The 14569-nt window shown below is 45.8% G+C and overlaps 1 protein-coding gene across 1 annotated transcript; it reads right to left on the reverse strand.

The window, feature by feature from the left end:
• Positions 1-1935: 1935 nt before the first annotated feature.
• ube2v2 (ubiquitin-conjugating enzyme E2 variant 2) lies at positions 1936-7330 on the reverse strand. Its single transcript, XM_028977081.1, has 4 exons — positions 7261-7330; positions 3667-3815; positions 2897-3022; positions 1936-2782 (listed from the first exon to the last, which is right to left on the reverse strand). Exons 1-4 carry the CDS (start codon positions 7274-7276, stop codon positions 2636-2638), a joined length of 438 nt encoding a protein of 145 aa, XP_028832914.1. The 5' UTR covers positions 7277-7330; the 3' UTR covers positions 1936-2635.
• Between the last annotated feature and the right edge of the window lie 7239 nt (positions 7331-14569).

Genomic DNA, 14569 nt, shown 5'->3' on the forward strand with positions numbered 1-14569 from the left:
AAGACATTAAAAAAAAAAAAATCTTCGTAAGATGATGACGCGTCGATTCACTGGGACCTGATCTGTAAATAACCAGTTAATATAATACAAGTAAAATATTTTAATACAAAAATTTGATCTTCCATGTGAAAGTGACCTCGTTTTAAAACGATATAGAATCATGCCAGAGAAAAGAAGAGGCTGTGCACATCATCCTTTTGTTTTTAAAAATATATTATCCTGCTGATATGAATATAATATGACTCGAATCCCGAGCCGCCAAGGTGCCACCGAGGTCCCCCCTGATGAAGGTAACCGTCCCCACACACTGCTCCCTGGGCACCTGTCATGCGGGTTAAATACAGAGGACACACGTCACCGTGTCAACCGTGTGCTGCACTGTGGTGTCACATATGACAACTAATCACTTTCACTTCACATATTCTATATTCTGTCTGATGCCAGGATCAGATCAGGACAACGTCTGCATGTTGCTGATGGATTTTACTGATGAATCGAATGGACAGAACATCTGGAAGGTATTCACAGCGAATCAATTTTTCCACAATTTGTTATGTTACTTACAGTTTTATTCCACAATGGATTAGAATTCCTCAGAATTCTACACACAGCACCCCATAATGACAATGTGAAAAAAGTTTGGCAAATGTATTTAATTTTAAAATAAAAAAAAACAGAGAAATAAGTATTTACAGACTTTGCTCAGTACTTTTCGGTGCACCTTTGGCAACAATTTCAGCCTCAAGTCTTCTTGAATATGATGGACACCTATCCTTGGACAGATTGGCCCGTTCCTCTTTGCAGCATCTATCAAGCTCCACCAGGTCTCCAGTGACTTGAAACAATCAGATTGAAGTCTGGGCTCTGGTCGGGCCACTCAAGGACATTCAGAGTTGTCCTGAAGACACTCCTTTGATATCAGTTTCAGGAGCGCTCTGGAGCAGGTTTTCATCCAGGATGTCTCTGTACTTTGCTGCAGTCATCTTTCTCTCTATCCTGGCCTGTTCCCCACAGCATGATGCTGCCACCACCATGCTTCACTGTAGGGATGGTGTTGGCCTGGTGATGAGCGGTGCCTGGTTCCCACCAAACGTGACACCTGGCATTCATACCAAATAGTTTCATCTTTGTCTCATAAGGCCAGAGAATTTAGCTTCTCATGGTCTGAGAGTCCTCCAGGTGGGCTGCCATGTGCCTTTTTAGTAAGGAGTGGCTTCCGTCTGGCCACTGTTCCATACAGGCCTGATTGGTGGAATATTGCAGAGATGTGTGTAAAATTCTGAGGAAAAAATGTATTTAGTCCATTTTGAATTAAGGCTATGACGTAACAACATGTGGAAAAAAGTGATGTCACCCACTGACATGAAAAGGATCTGTTGAGTCCGGGTGACAGGTATGACCGGTAACCATGGTGTCCAGCCACATCACCTCCCCAGTAGACTCGATCAATCAATACTTGTAAGGCCGTACAGACACAGGGCACCCATCCTCCTCTGACCAGATCAATAACTTATTACAGATATACAGTGTAGCGTAGGACTGCTTTACTAAAGCTTCCTCTGTCCCATTAGAACATCAGCAGGAAAGTGATCTTTAAATCCTGCGATACCGAGTGACGTGTTGTTCTGTTAGTGACGTGACATTTAAACGTCGCTCGGTATCGCGGGATTTAAAGATCACTTTCCTGCTGGTTGTGGTTCTACCAGTCAGTGGCCACCACCGAAGTGAAACGTGTCATTTGTATTTAATCGTCACCCTCGGTGAGCAGCAGAGCAGCGTGTGGGGGGGACGGTGCTTTGCTCAGTGGCACCTTGGCGGGTCGGGATTCGAACCGGCGACCTTCTGATTCCCGGTGCGCTGGCCACCGCTGCTCTGCACTCAAAGATGCTTGTTCTCCACATGAAACGTTCTCACACAGACACACACGGCACAACATAAGTCTCAGAGTGATTTTAATCTCAAGTCACATTTTGATACACCTACCATGTTCTCTAGAAGTTAAATGCAGGGACCTTTTTAGAACTGAGGAGGGCGTCTGTTACGTGTCAAAAAAAGCGGCGGCACAGGACAGAAAAAAAAAAACATAAAAAACGACTTTTTTTATTCTTCTGAAAACGCTACTGGAAGAGTACAGGCACAACGCATTTCCCTCGGAAGTCTTCTGCGCTACCTACCAAGTTACGTCCTCTCTAACCGGGTATTACGGGTTTATAGCATGCCGTCATACACACACGATCTAGGTTGTAGTGGTGAGCAGCCACCTGAACGTAAAAAGGAGCTCTGGAGGACGAAAAAGAACAGAAACGGAGGAAGGGAGAGTTAAAAAGAAAAATGTCTTTGTAGCATGCTTCGTACAGTCCCTCCAGCCGCCGCCCTGCCATCACCTTAAAGCTCATGGCCAAAGGGACATTGAATGGGGGAGGAGGGAAAAAAAAAAAAAAAAAAAAGACATTTGTGCACCGTGCCCTCAGGTGTGTGTCTCTCTCTCCCCCGCGCGGCCCGCGGAAATGTCCAATCGTGCACCCGGGGACAAGACGCGTACGCGCGGAGTGAGCATCGTTCGTGAGGATTTTTACAAGACATTTCTAACAGAGTTTAAGGTTTAAGACAGAGGGTCAAAAACAATCATTTACAATTAATTGCTGTACGTCTGGCCTTCGGGGGGCTGGGGAAGCTTCATATTTTCTTTGGACATCATTAGACGCCTTAGCTCTTGAAGAACAACTTTAATGCTATAAGAATTTTGCCATTTCGCTAGAATTGGTATGCTACGTGCATCCACCTGGGAGAGGAGGGGAAAGGAAAGAAAAAAAAAAAACAGCATCATAACCTTTATACATTTTTCAGAATGTTCTTAATAAGATGAACGGCCAGCACTGGAACAGAATATACCTACCATCCCGTTGGAATTATTAATCCCATTCATGCTAATTTTTGTTACGAATCTAACGGTGGGCGGCGCCTCGGGATATTTGGGTCCGCACTCCACCTTCAAGCTGTATATCCGGTTCTCGTAGTTAGTCTGGGAAAAAAAACAACAGCACAGGAGAGTTTGGTTAGGAGACGTCTTGCTTCCCCTCCCACTAACTTCTTTTATCCCACAATTCGGGGTTTATATGCACATTTACTTCAGTAACTTCTTTCTGAGCTTCTTCATAAGATTGTATTAGAGAAAAAGTCTTCGTTAATAATCATCCACAATCAACATTATTCACATACTGAGGAGCAGACGCCTGCAAATTGGCGACAGAACGACTCTTCTACACTAGTTTATATAACTTCTAATGCATCTGAAACTATCCATGATGGTCGTATTATTAAAACTACCGCTCATCACCGCCAACGAGACGAGAGAAAAAGTCATTTTACACGTCGCACATATTTAAAAAAGGAGAAAGGAGGCGTGTTTAATTTATTCCTATAATAATATATCTATATAATAAGAATAAAAGCGCTGTTCACTGCTGCCGGGCTCTGGAGCTGCCGCTATATCATTTCTAATAATAGATAATAAACTCGAATGTTCAGTGATGACCCCTGACCCCCCCGGATTACGGATCATCTGGACGGAGTTGGGATCCGTGCTGTTCCGAATCTGCACAACTCATCCAAACGGAACTAATAAAACGTAAAATAATAATAAATAGGTTGGGGGGGGAGCCGCACCCGCGCTGGTCCGATGATCATGCCCGTCCACCGCGTCAGCGTCATGTCCTCGTCATCCTCGAGTCCCCAGCTCACCGTCCCATCGCCAACCCCCTTCTGGCCCTCTTCAAGCTCTTCCAACAAGCGAAAATTACGGGGAACTTTAACTCCTGCAACAAAAAAGGGGTTTTTAATTTTACACACACTCGCACACTCCATCCCGAGCCACACACACACCTTGGTGACAGTGGACAGCATGACAGGCGCCGGGGAGCAGTGTACGGGGACGGTGAAGTGTAAAGTCATCGTGAGACACTGCAGCACAGCACACGGCGACACGGTGAAATGTGTCCTCTGTATTTAATCATCACCCTTGGTGAGCAGTGGGCACCATGACAGGCGCCCGGGGAACAGTGTGTGGGGACGGGACCTTCATCAAGGGGACCTCGGTGGCCCCTTGGCGGATCAGGATTCAAACCGGCAACCTTCTGACTATGAGGCCGCTTCCTTAGGGCCGCCACCGCCCCAAACTACTACACACACACACACACTCCTTCAATCAGCATTATCGGAGCAGAAGAATAACGTCTCATGTACAGTATCTACAGCGTGACGTCCAGCATGACGGCTGCTGTTATCACATCTTATAGAATCTCTCGTGTAATCTCATGTAAGGGTTAAATACACCGCAAACTGCAGTGTATACAGAATAAAATACCTACGTTAATAATAATAATAATTACCCGCTTAAATAATGTTTAAAGTCTGACTGTAAACCAGAAATGTAAATGTATGGTATACATAAAATTGCATTATAGCTGCGTTCTCATGGTGTGCATAGTAGTATACTTGTGTAGCAGTGTGTGTGTGTGTGTGTGTATGTGTGTAAAGTAGTAGTGTGTGTGTAGTAGTGTGTGTATGTGTGTAGTAGTGGGTTTGTATACATGTAGTAGTGGTGTGTGTGTGAAGTAGTAGTAGTAGTAGTAGTGTGTGTGTGAAGTAATAGTAGTAGTAGTGTGTGTGTGAAGTAATAGTAGTAGTAGTGTGTGTGTGTGAAGTAGTGTGTGTGTGTGTGTGAAGTAGTGTGAAATAGTAGTAGTGTGTGTGTGTGTGTGTGTGAAGTAGTGTGTGTGTGTGTAGTAGTGGGTTTGTATACATGTAGTAGTGTGCGTGTGTGTGTATGTGTGTAAAGTAGTAGTGTGTGTGTAGTAGTGTGTGTATGTGTGTAGTAGTGGGTTTGTATACATGTAGTAGTGGTGTGTGTGTAGTAGTGGTGTGTGTAGTAGTGTGTGTGTGTGAAGTAGTAGTAGTGTGTGTGTGTGTGAAGTAATAGTAGTAGTAGTGTGTGTGTGTGTGTGTGAAGTAGTAGTAGTAGTGTGTGTGTGTGAAGTAGTGTGTGTGTGTGAAGTAGTGTGTGTGTGTGTGTGTGTGTGAAGTAGTGTGTGAAGTAGTAGTAGTGTGTGTGTGTGTGTGTGAAGTAGTGTGTGAAGTAGTAGTAGTGTGTGTGTGTGTGTGAAGTAGTGTGTGTGTGTGTAGTAGTGGGTTTGTATACATGTAGTAGTGTGCGTGTGTGTGTATGTGTGTAAAGTAGTAGTGTGTGTGTAGTAGTGTGTGTATGTGTGTAGTAGTGGGTTTGTATACATGTAGTAGTGGTGTGTGTAGTAGTGTGTGTGTGTGTGTGTGTGTGTGAAGTAATAGTAGTAGTGTGTGTAGTAGTGTGTGTGTGTATGTGTGTGAAGTAGTAGTGTGTGTGTGTGTGAAGTAGTAGTAGTAGTGTGTGTGTGTGTGTGAAGTAGTAGTAGTAGTGTGTGTGTGTGTGTGAAGTAGTAGTAGTAGTGTGTGTGTGTGAAGTAGTGTGTGTGTGGTGTGTGTGTGAAGTAGTGTGTAGTAGTTGTGTGTGTGTGTGTGTGTGAAGTAGTAGTAGTAGTGTGTGTGTGTGAAGTAGTGTGTGTGTAGTGTGGGTTTGTATACATGTAGTAGTGTGCGTGTGTGTGTATGTGTGTAAAGTAGTAGTGTGTGTGTAGTAGTGTGTGTATGTGTGTAGTAGTGGGTTTGTATACATGTAGTAGTGGTGTGTGTAGTGTGTGTGTGTAAGTAGTAGTGTGTGTGTAGTAGTGTGTGTATGTGTGTAGTAGTGGGTTTGTATACATGTAGTAGTGGTGTGTGTGTGTGTGTGTGTGTGTGTGTGTGTGTGTGCGTCTCGTCGTTGTGTGTGGTGTGTGCCGTCGTCGTCTGTGTGATGTGCCGTCGTCGTCGTGTGTGTGTGTGTGCCGTCGTTCTCGTCTGTTTTGTGCCTCGTCGTCGTCGTGTGGTGTTTGTTTCCTCGTCGTCGTTGTGTGTGCCGTCGTCGTGTGTGTGTTCCGTTCTCTCGTCAGTGTCGTCAGTGTGTGTTCTGGCCGTCGTCGTCGTCGTGTGTGTGTGTCTGTGGTCCCGTCGTCGTCGTGCTGTGTGTTGGTGTGTGTCCCGTCGTCGTCGTGTGTGTGTATGTGTAAAGTAGTAGTAGTGTGTGTGTGTGTATGTGTGAAGTAGTAGTAGTGTGTGTGTGCATGTGTGAAGTAGTAGTGTGTGTATGTGTAAAGTAGTAGTAGTGTGTGCGTGCATGTGTAAAGTAGTAGTAGTGTGTGCGTGCATGTGTAAAGTAGTAGTAGTGTGTGCGTGCATGTGTAAAGTAGTAGTAGTGTGTGCGTGCATGTGTAAAGTAGTAGTATGTGCGTGTATGTGTAAAGTAGTAGTAGTGAGTGCGTGCATGTGTAAAGTAGTAGTGTGTGTGTGCATGTGTAAAGTAGTAGTAGTGTGTGCGTGTATGTGTAAAGTAGTAGTAGTGTGTGCGTGTATGTGTAAAGTAGTAGTAGTGTGTGCGTGTATGTGTAAAGTAGTAGTAGTGTGTGCGTGCATGTGTAAAGTAGTAGTAGTGTGTGCGTGCATGTGTAAAGTAGTAGTAGTGTGTGCGTGCATGTGTAAAGTAGTAGTATGTGCGTGTATGTGTAAAGTAGTAGTAGTGTGTGCGTGCATGTGTAAAGTAGTAGTGTGTGTGTGCATGTGTAAAGTAGTAGTAGTGTGTGCGTGTATGTGTAAAGTAGTAGTAGTGTGTGCGTGTATGTGTAAAGTAGTAGTAGTAGTGTGTGTGTGTGTGTGAAGTAGTAGTAGTAGTAGTAGTGTGTGTGTGTGTATGTGTGAAGTAGTGATGGTCTGGACGCGTCTGGCGACACGGGCGCGTGCGCGCGCCGCTTGTACCGGAAGTCGTGCTCCGCAGCGCTCGGTACCGTCGGACTCGCCCCGCCACGATGTCGCTGAATGTCAGCCCCCACCCACCCACCCGCCCCGCCCGACACCACCAGACCACCCGCCGGCGTGTCACACAATGAAGACGGAAACGGCGCTCCGACATACCGCCGCCCCGCTCTGACGAGCGCCCGGTGTGCCCCGGTTCCGCGTGGAGAAGAACCGAGGATCCGCCACCGAACAGGCCAGCTGCCGTAGCAGCGCGCAGCTTTACAACATCCACCCCACAAGCGGACCACCAAACGCCGCCACTCGGACCTGCGAGGCCACCGCGACGCAGCGTGACGTGTTTACCGGCGCGGAGAGGAACATTTCACAAATCAGGAGACTAACCTGAGGAGGCCGCCATCTTCTCCAGCCAAGTCCAGACGCGCACGGAGCCGTGACGTAGGGCGTCACGTGACTAAAGCGTCACTGACGCTAAAGAGGCGTGAGCGGGGAGCAAAAAACCACGGCGTGTCCTCCGGGCAGGACACCCTGCAAGAAGGCAGACTTCCTCTTCAAATTACTACGAGAAGGCAGAATTCCTCTTCAAATTACTACGAGAAGGCAGAATTCCTCTTCAAATTACCACGAGAAGGCAGAATTCCTCTTCAAATTACCGCGACAAGGGAGAATTCCTCTTCAAATTACTGCGAGAAGGCAAAATTCCTCTTCAAATTACTGCGAGAAGGCAAAATTCCTCTTCAAATTACTCAACAAGGCAGAATTCCTCTTCAAATTACTCAACAAGGCAGAATTCCTCTTCAAATTACTCAACAAGGCAGAAATGATCTTCAAATTACCACAAGAAGGCAGAATTCCTCTTCAAATTACCGTGAGAAGGCAGAATTCCTCTTCAAATTACCGCGACAAGGCAGAATTTTTCTTCAAATTACTGCAAGAAGCTAGAATTCTTCTTCAAATTACCGTGACAAGGCAGAATTCCTCTTCAAATTACCTCAAGAAGGAAGAATTCTTCTTCAAATTACCGCAAGAAGGCAGAATTCCTTTTCAAATTACTCAACAAGGTAGTCATTCTCTTCAAATTACTGCGAGAAGGCAAAATTCCTCTTCAAATTACCGCGAGAAGGCAAAATTCCTCTTCAAATTACCGCGAGAAGGCAGAATTCCTCTTCAAATTACTGCGAGAAGGCAGAATTCCTCTTCAAATTACTGCAAGAAGCTAGAATTCTTCTTCAAATTACCGCGACAAGGCAGAATTCCTCTTCAAATTACCGCGACAAGGCAGAATTTTTCTTCAAATTACTGCAAGAAGCTAGAATTCTTCTTCAAATTACCGCGACAAGGCAGAATTCCTCTTCAAATTACCTCAAGAAGGAAGAATTCTTCTTCAAATTACCGCGACAAGGCAAAATTCCTCTTCAAATTACCTCAAGAAGGAAGAATTCTTCTTCAAATTACCGCGACAAGGCAAAATTCCTCTTCAAATTACCTCAAGAAGGAAGAATTCTTCTTCAAATTACCGCGAGAAGGCAGAATTCCTCTTCAAATTACCTCAAGAAGGAAGAATTCTTCTTCAAATTACCGCGACAAGGCAGAATTCCTCTTCAAATTACCGCGACAAGGCAGAATTTTTCTTCAAATTACTGCAAGAAGCTAGAATTCTTCTTCAAATTACCGCAACAAGGCAGAATTCCTCTTCAAATTACCTCAAGAAGGCAGAATTCTTCTTCAAATTACCGCGACAAGGCAGAATTTGTCTTCAAATTACTGCAAGAAGCTAGAATTCTTCTTCAAATTACCTCAAGAAGGAAGAATTCTTCTTCAAATTACCGCGACAAGGCAGAATTCCTCTTCAAATTACCTCAAGAAGGAAGAATTCTTCTTCAAATTACCGCGAGGAGGCAGAATTTCTCTTCAAATTACTCAACAAGGCAGAAATGATCTTCAAATTACCACAAGAAGGCAGAATTCCTCTTCAAATTACCGTGAGAAGGCAGAATTCCTCTTCAAATTACCGCGACAAGGCAGAATTTTTCTTCAAATTACTGCAAGAAGCTAGAATTCTTCTTCAAATTACCGCGACAAGGCAGAATTCCTCTTCAAATTACCGCGACAAGGCAGAATTTTTCTTCAAATTACTGCAAGAAGCTAGAATTCTTCTTCAAATTACCGCGACAAGGCAGAATTCCTCTTCAAATTACCGCGACAAGGCAGAATTTGTCTTCAAATTACTGCAAGAAGCTAGAATTCTTCTTCAAATTACCGCGACAAGGCAAAATTCCTCTTCAAATTACCTCAAGAAGGAAGAATTCTTCTTCAAATTACTGCGAGAAGGCAGAATTCCTCTTCAAATTACTGCAAGAAGCTAGAATTCTTCTTCAAATTACCGCGACAAGGCAGAATTCCTCTTCAAATTACCGCAACAAGGCAGAATTTTTCTTCAAATTACTGCAAGAAGCTAGAATTCTTCTTCAAATTACCGCGACAAGGCAGAATTCCTCTTCAAATTACCGCGACAAGGCAGAATTCCTCTTCAAATTACCGCGACAAGGCAGAATTTTTCTTCAAATTACTGCAAGAAGCTAGAATTCTTCTTCAAATTACCGCGACAAGGCAGAATTCCTCTTCAAATTACCGCGACAAGGCAGAATTTTTCTTCAAATTACTGCAAGAAGCTAGAATTCTTCTTCAAATTACCGCGACAAGGCAGAATTCCTCTTCAAATTACCGCGACAAGGCAGAATTTTTCTTCAAATTACTGCAAGAAGCTAGAATTCTTCTTCAAATTACCGCGACAAGGCAGAATTCCTCTTCAAATTACCTCAAGAAGGAAGAATTCTTCTTCAAATTACCGCGACAAGGCAAAATTCCTCTTCAAATTACCTCAAGAAGGAAAAATTCTTCTTCAAATTACCGCAAGAAGGCAGAATTCCTCTTCAAATTACTCAACAAGGCAGAATTCCTCCTCAAATTACCTCAAGAAGGAAGAATTCTTCTTCAAATTACCGCGACAAGGCAGAATTCCTCTTCAAATTACCTCAAGAAGGAAGAATTCTTCTTCAAATTACCGCGAGAAGGCAGAATTCCTCTTCAAATTACCGTGAGAAGCTAGAATTCTTCTTCAAATTACCGCGACAAGGCAGAATTCCTCTTCAAATTACCTCAAGAAGGAAGAATTCTTCTTCAAATTACCGCAAGAAGGCAGAATTCCTCTTCAAATTACTCAACAAGGTAGTCATTCTCTTCAAATTACTGCGAGAAGGCAAAATTCCTCTTCAAATTGCCGCGAGAAGGCAAAATTCCTCTTCAAATTACCGCGAGAAGGCAAAATTCCTCTTCAAATTACCGCGAGAAGGCAAAATTCCTCTTCAAATTACTGCGAGAAGGCAGAATTCCTCTTCAAATTACTGCAAGAAGCTAGAATTCCTCTTCAAATTACCGTGACAAGGCAGAATTCCTCTTCAAATTACCGCGACAAGGCAGAATTTTTCTTCAAATTACTGCAAGACGCTAGAATTCTTCTTCAAATTACCGCGACAAGGCAGAATTCCTCTTCAAATTACCTCAAGAAGGAAGAATTCTTCTTCAAATTACCGCGACAAGGCAAAATTCCTCTTCAAATTACCTCAAGAAGGAAGAATTCTTCTTCAAATTACCGCGACAAGGCAAAATTCCTCTTCAAATTACCTCAAGAAGGAAGAATTCTTCTTCAAATTACCGCAAGAAGGCAGAATTCCTCTTCAAATTACCTCAAGAAGGAAGAATCCTTCTTCAAATTACCGCGAGAAGGCAGAATTCCTCTTCAAATTACTGCGACAAGGCAGAATTCCTCTTCAAATTATCTCAAGAAGGAAGAATTCTTCTTCAAATTACCGCGACAAGGCAAAATTCCTCTTCAAATTACCTCAAGAAGGAAGAATTCTTCTTCAAATTACCGCGACAAGGCAAAATTCCTCTTCAAATTACCTCAAGAAGGAAGAATTCTTCTTCAAATTACCGCGAGAAGGCAGAATTCCTCTTCAAATTACCTCAAGAAGGAAGAATCCTTCTTCAAATTACCGCGAGAAGGCAGAATTCCTCTTCAAATTACTGCGAGGATCTCATGTAAGAAGGATCTTCTTACATGGAGGATCCCGAGGTTCAGAATCCAGATCTCTGTATTCAAGACTTGCTAAGATCTCTGTTTATCCCTGAATGAATTCATGAGAATTGAGAGATCCATCCATCAACAAGTGGTGACCAGACGAGGATGCTTCTCCACCACTCTCAACTTTGGCTAATCACTAGAGGTTTCTGAGCGGCTTTACTTCCTTCGGAAAAAATGCTCACAGTACACATTCCCTCCTATTTGTTTCCACACGGAACATCCACCCGGAGACAGCATTTTGAGGGGATCCAAAACGGTGGTTTTCCATAGTAAATTTCTCTCTTCCGCGTCTCTGTGTGGACGACAGAGCGCCTTTTTTGTCAAAGCGCTGTTGTGTTAGTGTCATGTAACTCACCGTGGACGCCCCGGGACGGTGGAAGCAGGTGATCCCCACAACATTAAACCAGCACCGGCCGAAGATTCGCCGCTCAGTCATTGAGTTCACCTCAACATTGACTCAGCTCGACCCAGCTCGGCTATATCTAGTAAAGCCGTGTGGATGCATTGGGCAGTGGTGGCCTAGCGGCCCCGTAATCAGAAGGTTGCCGGTTCGAATCCCGATCTGCCAAGGTGCCACTGAGGTGCCACTGAGCAAAGCACCGTCCCCACACACTGCTCCCCGGGCGCCTGTCATGGTGCCCACTGCTCACTCAGGGTGATGGGTTAAATGCAGAGGACAAATTTCACTGTGTGCACCGTGTGCAGTGCTGCTGTGTATCACATGTGACAATCACTTCACTTTCACTGTTTTCGCAGGTTTTCGTGTGGACAGGGCCTGAGTGTGTGAAATTACTGGCTTCTTTCTGAACTGCTCCACCTATCTGAGGAATCTGGCATGAGTGACGGGAAGAGGTTGGTCCACAGGTCACTCCCAGTCCCACTTTGGAGATTAACATCATTCCCTGAACAGGGCAGTGAACAGAATTCCAGTAACTCTGCCTTCTCAGGCACTACACAAAAGAATTAATATTACTGGAATTTTCAACACACAATACACAAGTCACTCTTTTTTTTACTAATAATTAAAACCCTTCGTGTGGAACTATGTAACAGTAATAGCAATTTTGAGAATAAAATGTTTATTTTTACAAGATGAAAAAGAGATGCATGCAAGATCTACAGTGTGCCAGTTCTCTTTCAAACATTCACTCGGTATCTCACTATGGGAACGCCCTCAGTGTGACCAATCGCGGAAGCACCAATGACACCACGTCGCTTAAGGACCAATGGCAGCTGCACCACGGGAGCCCCGCCTCCCTATATCAGGTGCTACAGCCCGCCGGAACGGCCTTCTCGCACTCTTCCCCGTGAACATCTGCGGACATGTGCATCACATGCATGGGGGTGGAGCACGCTCAGGCGTTGCTTGCTGACCCGGATGGCTACGCTCACTGCAAAGGGACTTTTTCGACGGGAAAAGACTCCCTTCTCGTCTGCCCGCATCACTTCCCGTGGTGCCTGCGTGTGTGACCGAGGTCAGACGGTCCTGGGATTAACCCTTTTCCAACCGCGTACGTATCAAGGGCTACTCGGTTTTGGATATTGGCGACATAGAGGAGCTGGGGCTCTCCAACCCCCCCACGATCATCACCTCCACCCGACTAGGAGGGCTTCTTTTTCATCAACAGGACCGTCACTCCCAGATAAAATGGAGCGCTTCGCCGCCTCCATTTATCAGAAGATCATCTGTGCTTTTTCGCCAGGGCACTTAACGTGACCTCGCTCCTGATGGTGTACCAAGCCGAACTGCTCGAGGAGCTGGGGAAGCAGCTGGACACTGGTAACCCCAATCCAGCTACCTGGGAGGAGATCTGCATGATCGCGGACCTGAATCTGCTCACTTCATGTAGGGCGATTCAGAGTGGTGGCCGTACGCGGGCGAGCGCTTGTTGTGGTTGAACTTATCCAGGGAACAGGGAAACAGGGAAGCTGAGACCCGGGCTCAACACTGGGCTACCAGCTTCAGACAGGGGACAGTCGCTGTAAAGCACCGACGGAGGGCTCCGCCCTATTCTGGACCTGCATGTTCTCAACAAACACCTCAGACAGTTCAGATTCAGAATGCTCACTCACAAGGGTCTTTTTCGCTCGGGCCGTCCTGGCGACTGGTTCACTAAAGTGAACCTGCAGGATGCGTATTTTCACATAGGAATCTATCCTGCCCACAGGAGGTATCTCAGATTCCTTTTCCACGGCGTTTCAGTATAAACTATGCCAAGAGCGCACTGGTACCCTCCCAGAATGTATAATATATACTACGGGGTGGTGGTAGCCTAGTGGGTAACACATTCGCCTATGAACCAGAAGGCCCAGGTTCAAACCCCACTTACTACCATTGTGTCCCTGAGCAAGACACTTAAGTTGCTCCAGGGGGACTGTCCCTGTAACTACTGATTGTAAGTCGCTCTGGATAAGGGCGTCTGATAAATGCTCTAAACGTAAATGTATCTGGGCATCCAGATAAATTCTGTGTCTTTTCGTGCTTCACTGTCCGAGAGACGCGTACTGTCATTAAAACCGCGGAAGGGCTCGCTCAACGGCTCCTCCACGTCCTCGGGCTGATCTCGCCGGGCCGCCGTAGTTCGTCCTAGATGACTCTTCTTACCGCCGTCATTTAAATGAATATGTAAACCGTGTCATGTTATCGTAGTGGAAGTGAACCGTTGCTCCTGGAGACGTGGACTCTGTAGGCCTGGACTAAAGGCCCTTTAAATAAACAACGATCTTCTTCCTTCGGCCGCCCTTGGTAGGCGTCGCCCGCAGCGGATCAGCCGGTCCAGACGTCCGCTCAATCCGCGTGGCGAGGACTTTTACGCCAGATGCACGGTCGCGTGCATCTCCAGAGGTGGGGTCAAATAAACGACTGAATATAACCTTTGTATATTATTATTATTATTATTGTTCTTATTCACAGTTCAGTTCAGGACCTGCCTGCACCTGCTGGGACTCATGGCCTCTACTGTAGCGGTGGTTCCGCTGGGTCTGTTGAACATGAGGGATTTTCAGCGCTGCCAGCACCTCGCCCGTTCAGTCACGGACTGCCTCACGGCTCTCCACTGGTGGCAGAGGGCGGGCAATTTTTTGTCCGGTGCGCCATTTTGTGTCGTGTCCGTAAGGAAGACAGTGACGGTCAACGGGCTCTGGCCATCACGGCTTCGGGACGCCCATATGAACTACCTGGAGCTGTTGGCAGTTTTTCACGCTTTGGTGCATTTTCTCCCCCACCTGCGTGGCTGTCATGTTCTTATCAGGACAGACAATGCAACTTAGGTGGCGTTTATCAACCAGCATGGCGGGGACACGCTCTCGCCGTCTACACGGTCTTGCGTAGAGATGAATTCTTTGGAGTTACGCCCACCTCGCGTCGCTGTGGGCGACTCATGTACCAGGTTTGATGAATTTGGGGGCGGACCTCCTCTCCAGGGGGAACCCCCTGTACGTGGAGTGGAAGCTCCACCCTCAGGTGGTCACTCAGATGTGGGAGAGGTTCGGCAGGGCTGCCAAAGATGTCCTCGCCTCGCGCTGGGAGATTTACCACCCCTCTCCTGG

Source organism: Denticeps clupeoides, chromosome 4 (genome assembly GCF_900700375.1).
Source record: "Denticeps clupeoides chromosome 4, fDenClu1.1, whole genome shotgun sequence".
NCBI classification, from domain to species: Eukaryota; Metazoa; Chordata; class Actinopteri; order Clupeiformes; family Denticipitidae; genus Denticeps; species Denticeps clupeoides.